This window comes from Falco naumanni, chromosome 7 (genome assembly GCF_017639655.2).
Source record: "Falco naumanni isolate bFalNau1 chromosome 7, bFalNau1.pat, whole genome shotgun sequence".
NCBI classification, from domain to species: Eukaryota; Metazoa; Chordata; class Aves; order Falconiformes; family Falconidae; genus Falco; species Falco naumanni.
The window spans coordinates 22805954-22818848 of NC_054060.1; the positions used below are offsets into that span (position 1 = coordinate 22805954).

At 45.2% G+C, this 12895-nt stretch overlaps 1 protein-coding gene across 5 annotated transcripts in view; it reads right to left on the reverse strand.

Annotated features, from left to right (window-relative positions):
* The window catches only part of DAPK2 (death associated protein kinase 2), a 54008-nt gene that overhangs the window by 11368 nt on the left and 29745 nt on the right, over window positions 1-12895 (reverse strand). For all 5 annotated transcript variants that reach the window (XM_040600018.1, XM_040600016.1, XM_040600017.1 and 2 more), the window contains 4 exons: window positions 7282-7420; window positions 4059-4188; window positions 2883-2931; window positions 2160-2186 (listed from right to left, as the gene is read on the reverse strand). In XM_040600018.1, coding sequence (XP_040455952.1) covers window positions 2160-2186; window positions 2883-2931; window positions 4059-4188; window positions 7282-7420 — 345 coding nt within the window. The remainder of the gene's footprint in view (window positions 1-2159; window positions 2187-2882; window positions 2932-4058; window positions 4189-7281; window positions 7421-12895) is intronic.

The following is a 12895-nucleotide window of genomic DNA, read 5'->3' on the forward strand; positions in this document are numbered from 1 at the left end:
AAACTGTGCCATGAAGCAGCTGCAATTCCACCTTCTGGCCCTTTGCTGGAAGCCCAAGCTAACAGTGCTCTATTCTCCTCTGATATTTTTTTTTTTTTTCTGTTTGGGACTCAGCTTTGAGTTCTGTGAAATGGGAGGATTCTCAAATCCTCACACCTAATGCAAATTACTTTTGTCATATCCTGACTCAGCGCCTCTAAATATCTAAGAGCAGACCTCAGTAACAAAGGCTTCACCCTTAGAACCCAGTGAATCACCCCACCAGTTACTGAGTTGAGGACTTGTATGCGTTTTGCTCTCTGCACCTCATGATGGCATCCCTTTGATCGCTGCGTGTTTGCTAAAGTGGGTGGTAGCATTAAACACAACCCATTTATTCAGAGTTCTTCAGAAAAGGCTTCAAAATTAACAGGCAATACCAGTTAAAGACATACAAATTTCTAGTACATAGCACACCATGCAAGCTGACCCCTCACATCATAAAAAGCGTGCTCTTTTTGTCCTGATCATTTGTCTGGAGACAATTTTCAACTTTCATTACTATGGCAGCCATTATTGCAGCCGGGTGAACCCGATGTCCTCCATGGGATACAGCAGAGTAAGCCGCGTCACTGTCCTCCCCAGGACAGAGCTCGGTGCAGCAGGCAAACCTCAAGGGTACCTGGCCGCCTGCGCATCGCTGTCATCGCGTGGCACGTACCCCCACCCGCCCGTCTTCAAGCCCTAAGCCTTCCTCTCATCATTTTGGAGCACACGTCACCAGCAATTTACAAAGTTCAGCGTCCTGTTAAGCACACGTGTCACTGAAGAGCCAAGTGCTGATATAAAGCAAGGCTCTGGACAATATTTTAAACCCCTTTACCAGAGCTTGGGCTCAACCAGTATCCCTATCTATTTCTGCCCCGCAGGACAGAAGGGAATTTGTTGCACTGAATCCGACTTCTCAGACCATAGCACTTTTACAGGTTTGGGGCTCTAAGCCTTGGGTATAGCCCAAGAGTGGATTTAGTTCCACTATATTTATTTTCCACCCCGAAAAGGCAGTCCCTCCCCTGCCAGCCTCCATGCCTGTACTGAGCCCTGAGCTGCATAGGGCAAACCCCTCTAATACAGAGCGCACCTTCTTCTAGCCTGGCAGCACGTGAGCCATCTGTGTCCCACAGAACAGCAGCAGCCCAGGGCAGGAACCTTACGGACAGGCATTTCCAAGCATGCGGTATGCACCACGCGCTGCTCCCCAGCAGTCTCAGGAGCTTGATGTCAGTGGAAGCAGTTAGGTCCAAGGCTCCCTGACCACTTCTGTAACACTAGTGTCAAACCAGAGGAAAGCGTTCTTGAAGCAGTGAGTGCTGTCCCTCCACTGCCTGCATCCATTGTCACACAAGCTGTTTCACAAATTGTCAAGCCCCAAACTAAAACTCTCTCGACTCCTTGTCCCCAGGATGCCCACGGAACCTCATTTCTTTGACAGTTTGAGCTTGTCATAGTTTCCCACATTTGTTTATTCATCGCCAGTGTACACACTTTTCTTCCAAAAAATACCATTTCCCCCCCCCCCGTGCTTACTGACTGCAACAATAGCGCCAAGTAGCCTTTGCTTCACAAGCTTTAACAAGCCAGTATTTCTCTTGTAAGACAATTCTCAGTTTGCAGGGTCAACTTCTCTGCTCTTGCCCCAACTTAAATTCACCTTTTAAAATATGAGTGACCATACTCATACCTAGTAATCCAGGCTGCTGCCTTTACAAGCAAATTAGAACTTCCCTGTTTCTGCCTGAAATAATTCACCGTGTAAATGGTACTATTCCACTTGCTATTTCTATCCTACACACACACACTGGTAGCTCACAGCCCTTCTACAAGCCACCAATACCCTCAGACTTTTCCATCCTCCACCATTTGGAGCTGACTGGGTCCCATCAGAGGCAGAAACGCCCAGTGCTGCCAGAGACATTTGTTCTTTACCTGCTCAGGGCACCCCTCTTCTTTTACCCCTTATGTTGAGCGTGGAAAGGCTGCAGGATAACATCTGCCCACCAGACAAACCACCGGCCACCTGCGTGTGCAGCTCTTTTCTCAAACGACAGGGAAGAGCTGCTTCGTACTAGTGCAACAGAGCTTTAGGAACGCTTCTACAGGAGTGAATCTGTAGTACTCACAGTATGTAGGTGATGACTCCTATGCTCCTAAAAAACAAAGGAGATTAATTGCAGGGGTTCTACATGACCTGTATTCTTCTTGATGTACACAATACGAAAAAGTCAATAGTAGCTACTATAGAGGCAGGAGAGCCACTGTGGTTTTAGGCAACTGCTAATACCTCTCTTAATGAATAGTGTTTCAGGGAAAATGTGAATTTTACATATAACTTCAAGTAATAAGGGTATCTGAAGTCTCTTTATATATTTCTACTTCAGCAGGTATTTTCTACAGTACACATCAGAAATACCAAGAAATGGAAGCGAGGCTGTTTTATTTGGGGTGACTTCTTTTGTCTGCCTTCTCAGCGGATCAGATTAGTAGGCAGGTCTCCTCTGCATGCAGTGCTCTTATAAATAAAGCTGTCACAAGCACTGCAGGAACATGTTTTCTTTTAAGAGCGCTCCTCTGCAGCGGACAGTGGCAAACTGTTAACTCTATAACGGCCATCATTAAAGTTTTTCACTGTAATTTTGCTGAAATTAAATGCTTGTCTTTGAGTTAAAAAGAATGCATAAAAACGGGAAGACCAAACAAAAAGTTATTAATGGCACTTAAGATTTTTGGTTTGGTTTGGTTTTGATTTGTTGCAGTAGAATGGATTCTATTCACAGCAAATTGGGGAAAAGTAATAGTAGACCAATGCAGGGAAAAAAAAACCCAACAAAATGTTAAAAACTTACCACATATCTGCAGCTAGTCCGAGCGGTTCATAGTTTACTATCTCTGGAGCTGCAAGAAAAAATTAATCAAACAGCAGCAACTGAGGTAACATTTTTTTACCAGGCTGAACCGAGTAGCATGGCAAGAATTCCCACGAGGGAGAAAGGGGAGTGGGAAGAGGAAGGGTAGTTCCAGGATTGCACTGTTCCTAGCTTCACAGCCCTGACAGGAGTTCAGGTCCATGGGTGTCCAGAAGAGATTATGCAGAGCAACTTGGAGCATAACGCAACTCAAAGGGTGAAGCAGTATTCTACACTAATTACAGTGCAAATTACAACAAATAATAATTTATTTCACCTTCAAAGGATACCGTTATTCCTAAGAATCTGAGCTTTTGGTTTGGTTTTAATTGGTACCATTAAAACTAGTTTCCAATGGCCAGTCAGAAACAGCCCTTAGGAAGAGACTGAAATTACATGCCAGCCTACACCGGCATCCACGTCAACCCTGGTATCTTGGTAAGAAACGTTTCCCCCAGATAAGACCGTACCCAAGAGAAAAGACCAAGGTGAAGGAATGAGATGAAAGAAAGGTGTCTGTAATAATAGTGTTTAACTGGAATATGAATTGCAATTCTCTCCCTGCCCCCCACCCCCCAAAAACCAACCCCAAAACCTCTAACGGAAACTAGTAGAAAAGGGTAGGATTAACGTAAAATCCAATCAAGACAGATTAGAATTATGATCAGTGAGGAAAAAGAAAAAAAAGAATCATGTGGAAAATGCAAGGGGAGGGGAGGCTTTTGTACACAAAAGGTGCGCAGTGTTAGGCAGTTTTATCTAGAAAGCAACGTTACCCGTGTATTTGCGTACCTCTGTACTACAATGCGGCGTGATTACTTGCCCCAGGCAACAAGTAAAGAATTATAATATGTATTTGCAGGGTTTCACAATCTCAATCCTGAATTTACGTCTCTAAATTCCTTTGGCAGCAACCCACCCTCACAGGAGTAGCACATCTGGTTTACAGAAAGCACCTTTCGCCCTTTCCAGAAAAACAGAGTAAACCTCTAGATTCAGGTCACCTTGGTAGAAATGAGATTCAAAATACCTCTGTCCCTCACTTCTTAACCTTGAAAACATGTCTCAGCTTCCTCATGGAAATTGCCATACAAGACAAAGGAACTGGTCACTCACCTACAAATTCTGGAGTTCCAAAAATGTTTTTAAATTCAACCCCATCTTCTATTTTGTGAGCTAGGCCAAAGTCAATGAGTTTGATGTGTGGAATAGGGATATTTTTGTCTAGAAGCATAATGTTTTCAGGCTAAAAATAGAAGACAGATTTTTGTTATTATCATATTAGTATCTTGGGAAAGTAACAGAGTTCAAGTGCTTTTTTTTCTTCACATACACAGCACTTGTGCCTAACCATTTACAACTCATTCTTTTGATAAAAGGATGGCAACTGTGAAACTTGACATCACTGAATGGACCCGAACTCCACAAAAGCAAAGCAAGTCTAGTAAGAGTAATACTTTCCTTCCTTTATCTCATGCAAAATCTGCCTTTCTCTGTTTTCCTGTTAGCACTCCTAAGCTTATTTTCTTAATGATGTCTATTACCCGGATGAAAACAAGCCACCCTTGTTTTCACAGCGAGGCAGAAGGTTTTCACACAACTGCATGTGGTTCCCCAGTCTGACAAGGTAACAACAGGAGATGATCAGCCCAGCAGCACTAATACACCGCGCAGTGGAAGCTCAGTTGATCTTGAGAGAAGCTACATCCCTGGCCCACATGGGCTCCTGGGAAAACGTCACAGCCTGACCCCCTGGATCTGCCTCCGTTACACCCCGGGTGCCCACGCAGCAGCAGGTAGCCGGCAGCAAGTAGCTGAAGCGGTGCAGACATCAGTGCACAGACGGACTGGCACTGCTCCATCCTGACGGAGCGCCGCACCACTCAGGGTTTTGACTGACAGTAATTTTACTGATCTGTCGAGTTTACACTGGGAGACCTCGCTATTTCTGTTCAGCTGTAACCCACTGCACGATGTCTTCCTGGCTGCTTCTTGAGGGATTCTAGTCACATCTGAAGCTACTTAGGGAAGGAAAATACTCTTCTTTATGAGATTGAATTCACAGCTGCAACAACAAGGCCAGGAAAGGTCTAGGATTTACTATCTGTACAGCCCAGAAAATGGAAAGAGTTGGGATCAGAGGTCCCAGCCCATGTATGATAGCAAGCTATTAAAAGAACATGTAGCATTTCTCACAGCACTGTAGAGAAAAGCTGAAGCTAGAACTGTAACAATAAAGCTAACTTTTTCAACCACAGACTTTGACTTTCTTTGCCAGATATAACGGATATTTCATAAACTTATATCTCCAATTAAATTCCTCAGTCTTAGTTACTCCCTACCATGGCCCTATTTCACAGGTTTCAGAGTAAACGAGGGGTTCAATTTACCTCCCACTAAGAGCATTAATGCATTAATTTGTCATAACTTAATCATAAGCTCAAGAGCAACAGTGAGATAGTTTGATTCCCTGCTGGCAGCCGCCTTGCCTTCTCACAGCAGATCCTAATGTGGAAGCAGCTCCTGCTAACACACACACTCAGTCAGAGCTGCGCTGGGAAAGAAAGCATGTGAATAATTTATTGTCATCGTCATTGGACCAAGAATATTTTAACCTCAGGCTAACAAGTCTGGGTTTCTTCCATGGATCTAGGGCACATGCGTTTGCCCCAGATATATGATGTAAGCTTGTTTAAAGCAGATGGAACAGACTGAAATGGCAAAAAGTCACAGTCACTACATCTTGGACTATTTTATTCCTTAGGTGGTCTAAGTCACTGTAGCTCCACTGCAGTCGATGGAGCCCTGTCAAGTGACAAGATAACTATGAATCATCCTCTATCTAATCAGATCACTGCTTAAAAATGCATGTCTAATTTAACACTAGCACAACTCCAAACTCAGTCCTATAAAACCCAGGAAAGTTATTCTGTGAATATGTTTTAGGTCATTTGGCACTCACTGTCAGTGAAATGATTCTTTACCTATCCTTTCTGATTTCTGTCTTGCATATCCGGTAACATCTTCATTGTCCACCTGACATTACTGGTATTAACTATCAAAATTAGCAGCTAGAGATCAGTATAGAAAAATTTGCACTTATATTTTCACAATAATTTCATATTACTGGATATTACACCGTTTTCTAATATATGGTGAAAACTTTCAGTCTTTGGCTTCTGGATTCACTTAGTCATTTCAAAATCAATTTGCACATCCTTTGTATGTTCAAATATCTCCTATGCCTTTTCATACGCATGCCACAAAGATTTGGATGGTAGTTTTCTAACCAGTTTCTTAGGTAAAATGTGATTTGCAACATTTGCAACAACTACGTATATGCCATTAACACCGACTCAAGACCAAGCAATTGAAGGCAGAGACAGCATTGGGCACACGTTTAGCACAAGGGATCAGGGTATAGATCCCGAGAATCCAGGAGGAGTCTATCCTTAGCACACAAATAATTAGTAATTAATAATAAACTAACCTGGATTTAAAATCAGGACAAGGACCATGTAATCTAGCAGTGGAGTTTCTTCCTTTTTCCTTCATTTTAAACCAGTTCCCTCCTCTGTTTTATTCTACTTTATCCCAGGGGATAAGTGCATTTTGAATGTATTTCTGGAAGCAGCAACGTCTGAGGCAGGCAGGTCTGCAGCTGTGAGTCTGCCGCTGAAAAAAGCACCTTCTCCTCATCTCAAGAGTTTCATTCCCACGGACAACAGACTCCGAGGTTCAGAGAAGGTGTTCACCTAGGCAGGCCACTACCAAGAGCAGAGAGAGATGGTCTCTTCTGCACTGCCTAGGCCAGGTGTTCTGACATCAAAGTCAAGAAGGGCCAAAGCTATCGGTGCCACCTGAGATGGCAGGAAGAGAGCTCTGTGCGATGGGCTCTCAAGGCCCTGGGCTGCTCAGACCGCACGGGATGACACGTACTTGTGTGACTCCAAGCACAGCGGGGACTGGAAACAACGGTTGTCTGTAGCTGGATCTGGCCTTCCTCTTCCCAAAAATGCCTTTCTTCTGCACATAATTCTAATTTTTTTAATGTATTTTTTTTTAAACAGCATGCTTTGGATCATACCACAAATGCAAACACCTAAAGGATAAAGACTTACAATTTCTTTCTCTCAGTCAGTAAACATATAAGCCCATCCAGAAGTTACCACAGGCCTGATGAAGGAGACTGTCTTCCTTGGAGCACTCAGCTGTGAGGTGCATTTAAAATGGTTTCCCTATTGTCTTAGGCATGTTATCAAATACAGATATCAAACAAATTGTAGAAGGTACAGTCCATCATTAAAAACCGACAGTAAGTCTAAATCACTATCTTTACCTTTAAATCAAAGTGAGCAATTTTCTTAGAGTGAAGGTAATTCACACCATCCAAAATCTGCTTGATGAATCTGGTTGCTTCCTCCTCACTCAAAGACTCCTTCTGTGCTAGGAAGTCAAAAAGTTCTCCTCCAGAAACCCTGCAAAATACACCAGAAAACACCCACTTACCTACTGCTTTGTGAGACATAAAATAAACATAAGCACAGCAAACTGAAGTAACAAAAAACCTCCATACAGTTAGAAAAAGGCCACTCTTGCAGATAATTTAGTGTTTTGTGCTCTGGTCTCAGGTGGGCCAAAACCTCCTTTCGGCTGCAGCTCTCCCCCCTGTAAATAAATTAAGGACTAGCTTTCCGTAATCCATTGATGCTGCAAGGTTTGATTCATCAAGCATATAAAGGACCAGAAAAAGGTACATCGTTTTATGAACATACAGACATATGCATATTTCCATAGGAAGGCTTTGATGTTAACCACTTCAACTGCTATCTTTCAACATTTTCTTTTTGGATGAGACAGAGGAAATGGAACAAGTTGTAGTAGTCCACAACTGTTAGAGGATTACTTCTCTTACCGGTTGCCATCAGAAACATGAGGCAGCCAGATCTGCCAAGAGAATCTCTTTTCTTTGCCTGACAGCCATTACACGCTCTCATACAGGTTCTTGCCTGACACAACTGATAGGAAAGCATTCCTTGTGCTGGATTTTGAAAAAGAAAGTAGATCGTACCCTCTGGAAGGTACCTAAAATTGTTTTCCCAGATCAAGGAAGTGCTATTAGTTACTATGAGTTTTCACATGGAAATTGAAATACATTCCACGTGTATTTAGTACATAAGACTTCTATTTTCTTTTTCGTGCCTTGTATTGAGAGCTCCAGTGCTATTTTTCTATATATTATAAAAAGGATGATCTAGGTATTGAATGGGGTATTGGCTGCAGATGTTGCTTATCATTCTGCTTACATTTACTGTTTCCAGCCATTGATATTATTCATTTATTCTCATTCAGATTGGTTGTTGGGGCACCCACAAAGCAGCCATTGCTCTTGGGCTCAGGTGTGCCACCACCTGTGCCCAGCACTCGGAGCGCAGGCGCTGAGGCACCCAGCAGCCATCTCAGACATCAGGGTTTTGGCCCGTTGTCTGGTGAAACACCTGTAAGAGAACCGGCAGGTCCCAATGCTGGGACTCCCGCAGTTCGGCCCCGCTGTGCACGACAGGGCCTGACCCCTGGCCCCTGCGCAGCACCGGTGGTGACAAGGCGGTGACCCCTGCTCCGCCTCCGCCAGAGTAAACTATGGTCAACAGCTACAAGAAGCACAAAGAGAAGTCAGCTGCAAACAAGAATAATGTGTCAAAGGCCACAAAGGCTTATTTCCCAGCTTCTGCTGTTGCTGTGGGTGGCGGCACGCCGTGCTGTCCGAAGGCAGCGGTGTACACAGCACCTGTTGACCTGAGCATCAATTACCGGGTATTTTTTCGCAGCTCCCCCATAGTCAGAAACTCTCTAAGTAACACGAGGCAGGACATTTCACCTGAGCAGAAGCCACTTGGTGCTTCAATTGTTACAACAAAATGGCTGGCAAACAAAAATAAGCTTATATGATCTAGGAATATGTTGCAAGTGCTGTCCCTGGCTGCTGCCTCCACCTTCCTATTAATCTCAGTTACGTGGCCTGAGACTCTTATTTGGTCCCTGATTTTCTTTTTAGGTGACACGTGCCAAGGGTATCAGCACCACCATCAGCCTTGCTGGGCAGGTTGTGTTTCGCCCTGTGCGTTTCAGGAGCCAGGGAACAGTCTCTTCCCCGCCTTGCAGTAGGTTTAGGAGCCTGGGTTCCTTAGTTTAAAAATTATTGCAGCTGACTGTGACAAGCCAGTAAAGAAATCGGTAAGCAAAACCTGGTAGTCTCTTGGTGAAATCTGTGCACAGCGAGCAGGCAAATCCCTTAAGTTTCCTTAATGATTTCTAGTCAACCTGCGCTGAAGCAACCCCCCCGGCAGGCAGGGCGGCGGGGGCGTCAGGAGCCAGCGGCACAGCTCCGCATGTACACCGAAGCCAGCCATGCCGGCCCTTTACCCTGCACAATGTCCTTGCTGATTGCTCCTTAAGGTAGACTCATTAACCTGGACTAAGAATAAAACCAAATTCTGTCTCGGGCCAGGCTGACAGCCCACGTAGCCCAGCCTCCGGCTCTCCCGACACCTGCAAAAGAATGTACCGCTCGAGGCGAGCACCCAGCTGAGCCACTTGGCAAAAGCCCTTCCATCACCGTCCCCTGGCACAGAGGACTGTGCTAAGGTTGTCGCATGTCCGTGCCTCTTGCCTGCGTGGAGGAGACTGGCAACTTTCTTTTGAGGAATCTCCTTTGCTACACAGAAGAGTGTCAGAAAATTGTTCAGCTGCCCAGACTGGAGGTGTTTCATCCCTGTCTCTCCTGCTGCCCCCAAGAGTGGTCACTTAGTATGACTGGGTTAGCTCCTCAGGGCACACCAGGGGTTTTGGTAACCTCAACAACGTCCCGGGCAGCCAGCAACACCTGAGGCATCACTGGAGAAACTGCACAGCCTGCAAGAGCGAGGATCGCAGCAGATTTACGTGCTAGCTCCTTGCTGTATTCTCCCTTTTCTCCAGTTCACACTAACCTTGAATCAGGCAAGGCAGCAGGGACTTCCAAGGTACAGAATACAGGTACAGCATAAAAAAGATTCCAGAAGGCTGAAGTCTCTTTGTTACTTTTATCAGCAAAAGGCTCCCTCTTACAGCTACATAAGCATTTCAGTTTCTGAAGGTCAGAGATCAGCATACGTTACAAACAGCCCAACACATCAGCCTAAGCTGCAAAGATCTTAAAAGCCACCTAAAGAAAAATTCAGTATGTGTGATTATTTCTCCTTAACAAAGACTCAGGCTTTAAAAACAGGTTTGAGTGAGTTGTACAGAGCAGTAAGCAGTGTAGTGCAGGATCATTCTTATCCAAGTTACGCGCCTGAGCTCAGAGAAACCCTCAGGCAGAAGAGACAAGCAATCCCAAAAGCCCTTATGGAATCCCAGACAAAGAAGCAGTTCAGCACTTCACTCCTTTGCAGTAGAACACTCATAACTGCACTACAGGTTACATTTGAACAACCAGGGAGGTGTGTTTTTTAAATCAGCACCACCTGTAGAAGAGCAAATGCTCCTTTCTCAAAAGACCTTGGCTTACAGAAAAATCCCTTCCTCTGGTTCCATCTCTTTCCCTTTCACCATGTCACCTTATTCCCAGGGCAAACAGAGCAGCAAGGGAATCGATACGTTTGCTCTTCCTTCTAAGTCTAATAAAAGACAAAGGACAACGCTGCCTCACTCCTGGGAACAGCTGTCTATTTTGTGTACACGACCTCGACACCACGAGAGGAGAGGGGCCTGACATATCCATCACACCTGCCTTCAGGCTGCTTGTTGGGGCACAGCAGCCTCACAGCAGGGCCCAAGGGACAGAGCAGCCAGGTCACAGAGCGCCGTGGGGAGCACACCCCTGAGCCAGCGCAGCAGGAGGGCAAAGCGCACGCCTGCCAAACCGCGCCGGAGAGCAGCGGGCTCAGCGATGCCCATCCTGCTCCGACCGGGAGGAACAGCACTGCAGGGTCAACCCTGCGCAAAGAGGAGACGGTCCTGCCTGTGCCAGCACAGTGGGTGTGGGACAGGGCCAACATTTTAGCCCAGACTCTTCTAAACACCGGGGTAGCTTCTTCGGTTAATCAGGAATACTGGGGACATCCTTCTGAAACTGAACTCCACTGCAGCTTAACGCGAGATTAATTGGCCAGGTGCTGTAACACTTATTTTGATAAACCACAGGGAGCATGCGACTCTGATATCAGAGTGTCAGGAGAAGAGATCATCTGCTTACAGAGAGAATTTAATTATCTTTATTAGCAATTATCATCATCCTCAATTTGTATACAGCAGCTGAATGCAGTGGCCTTAATCAGGTCAGAACTCTGTTGCATCCAGCCTTTTAGAAGTGCAATAAGCTACAGCCTGACAATAGGACGCACAAAATGTATCAGGCCATGCGAGGACAGGAAAAAGCAGAAGGTAATGAAGCAAGAGGTTATTTTAGCACAAAGTAGCTGCTAGTCACAGAAAGCCAGCTCCTTTCCTGTTTTCCAGCACCGGCTACGAAGGCCAACGTTTGGCCATAGGCATATACTTAAAAAGTAACAGATGCTTATCATCGCTCACATGCCACCTGCCAGCAGTCACATTAATCTTCAGGAATTCTCCCTGGCCAAAATGCTGGCTCCCCTGGCAAGCTAGTGGTTATTTCATCTCACTCTGGGATCAAAGCCTGGATTACACACACAAGGTCGAGGCAGGTGCCCTAGGGAACGTATGGTCTGCAGAACTTGAGCCACAGAGTCTCTGTATTTCCTGGTCATACATACAGAAAAATTGCATCAATTACTCATTACCTAAAAACTGTAGTAAGTAGAATACCTCAGGGTGTCTCCTCACTTATGTCTTTACTTCAGTACCATGAATTGACAGATAAAGGCTATGCCATCTTCTGCCCAGCTCCTCTAAGACTCAGAGCTTTATAAACTAGGTGGTATTAATTGCACAAAAGAGCAGGACACAGCCCCAGAAATCTTAAATTGATGTCTGTCTGCCTTCAATACATGACAAATTTCATCCCCTTAGGCCAAGACCATAGCTCCTGACCACAAAAGCTCCGTTTATTAGATGAGCTGCTTCCACTCCTGGCTCTGATGAGTACAAGCACGTGACTCTACTCCCTGCTTGGTGTGACAGTGTTCAGGTGTCCCTGGTTCTCAGTGGAGATTAGGAATGCCGAGCCACACAAATACACATAAATATAAATCTGCGCGTGCACCAAGATAATTTACAACCCTTTCAACTACTTAAGACAGACCAACAGCACATTGTGAACTGTACAGGAGATGCTTTGGACATATGATCATCCATGCACACAGAGTCACTCACTTCTATTACGGTCCTGACCCTCAGCCATGAAACACCCAGACTGGCAACCAAGTTTCACCCAAACTGATTATCCCAGTGTAAATTTCAGTATAAAGAGATCCAGCCACTTGGTGCCTCCCCTTTTTCATTTCTTGAAAAAGTGATTTTATCATGGCAGATTATTTTTTCACTCAGTAATTGAATTAGGCAACGCCAAAGTTTTCTTGAAATCACTCTGGAACTAACACATTGTCCTGGTTTCGGCTGGGACGGAGTTACCTTTCTTCTTAGTAGCTGCTGCAGGGCTGTGTACTGGCCATGATGTGAGAACACCATCCATAGCACACTGATGTTGTTAGCTGTTGCTGGGTGATGTTTATACTCAGTCAAGGACTTTTCGGTTCCTTGGGCCCTGCCAGCGAGAGGGCTGGGGGGGTGTGGGAAATTGGGAGGGGACACAGCCAGGGCAGGTGACCCGAACCAGCCCAAGAGGTATTCCATACCATGGGACGTCATGCTGAGTATATAAACTGGGGGAAGAGCAAGAAAGGGGGGGACATTTGGCATTATGGCCTTTGTCTTCCCAAGTAACTGTTATGCGTGATATAACATATCACACATATACTCGCCTGGGGATGGCC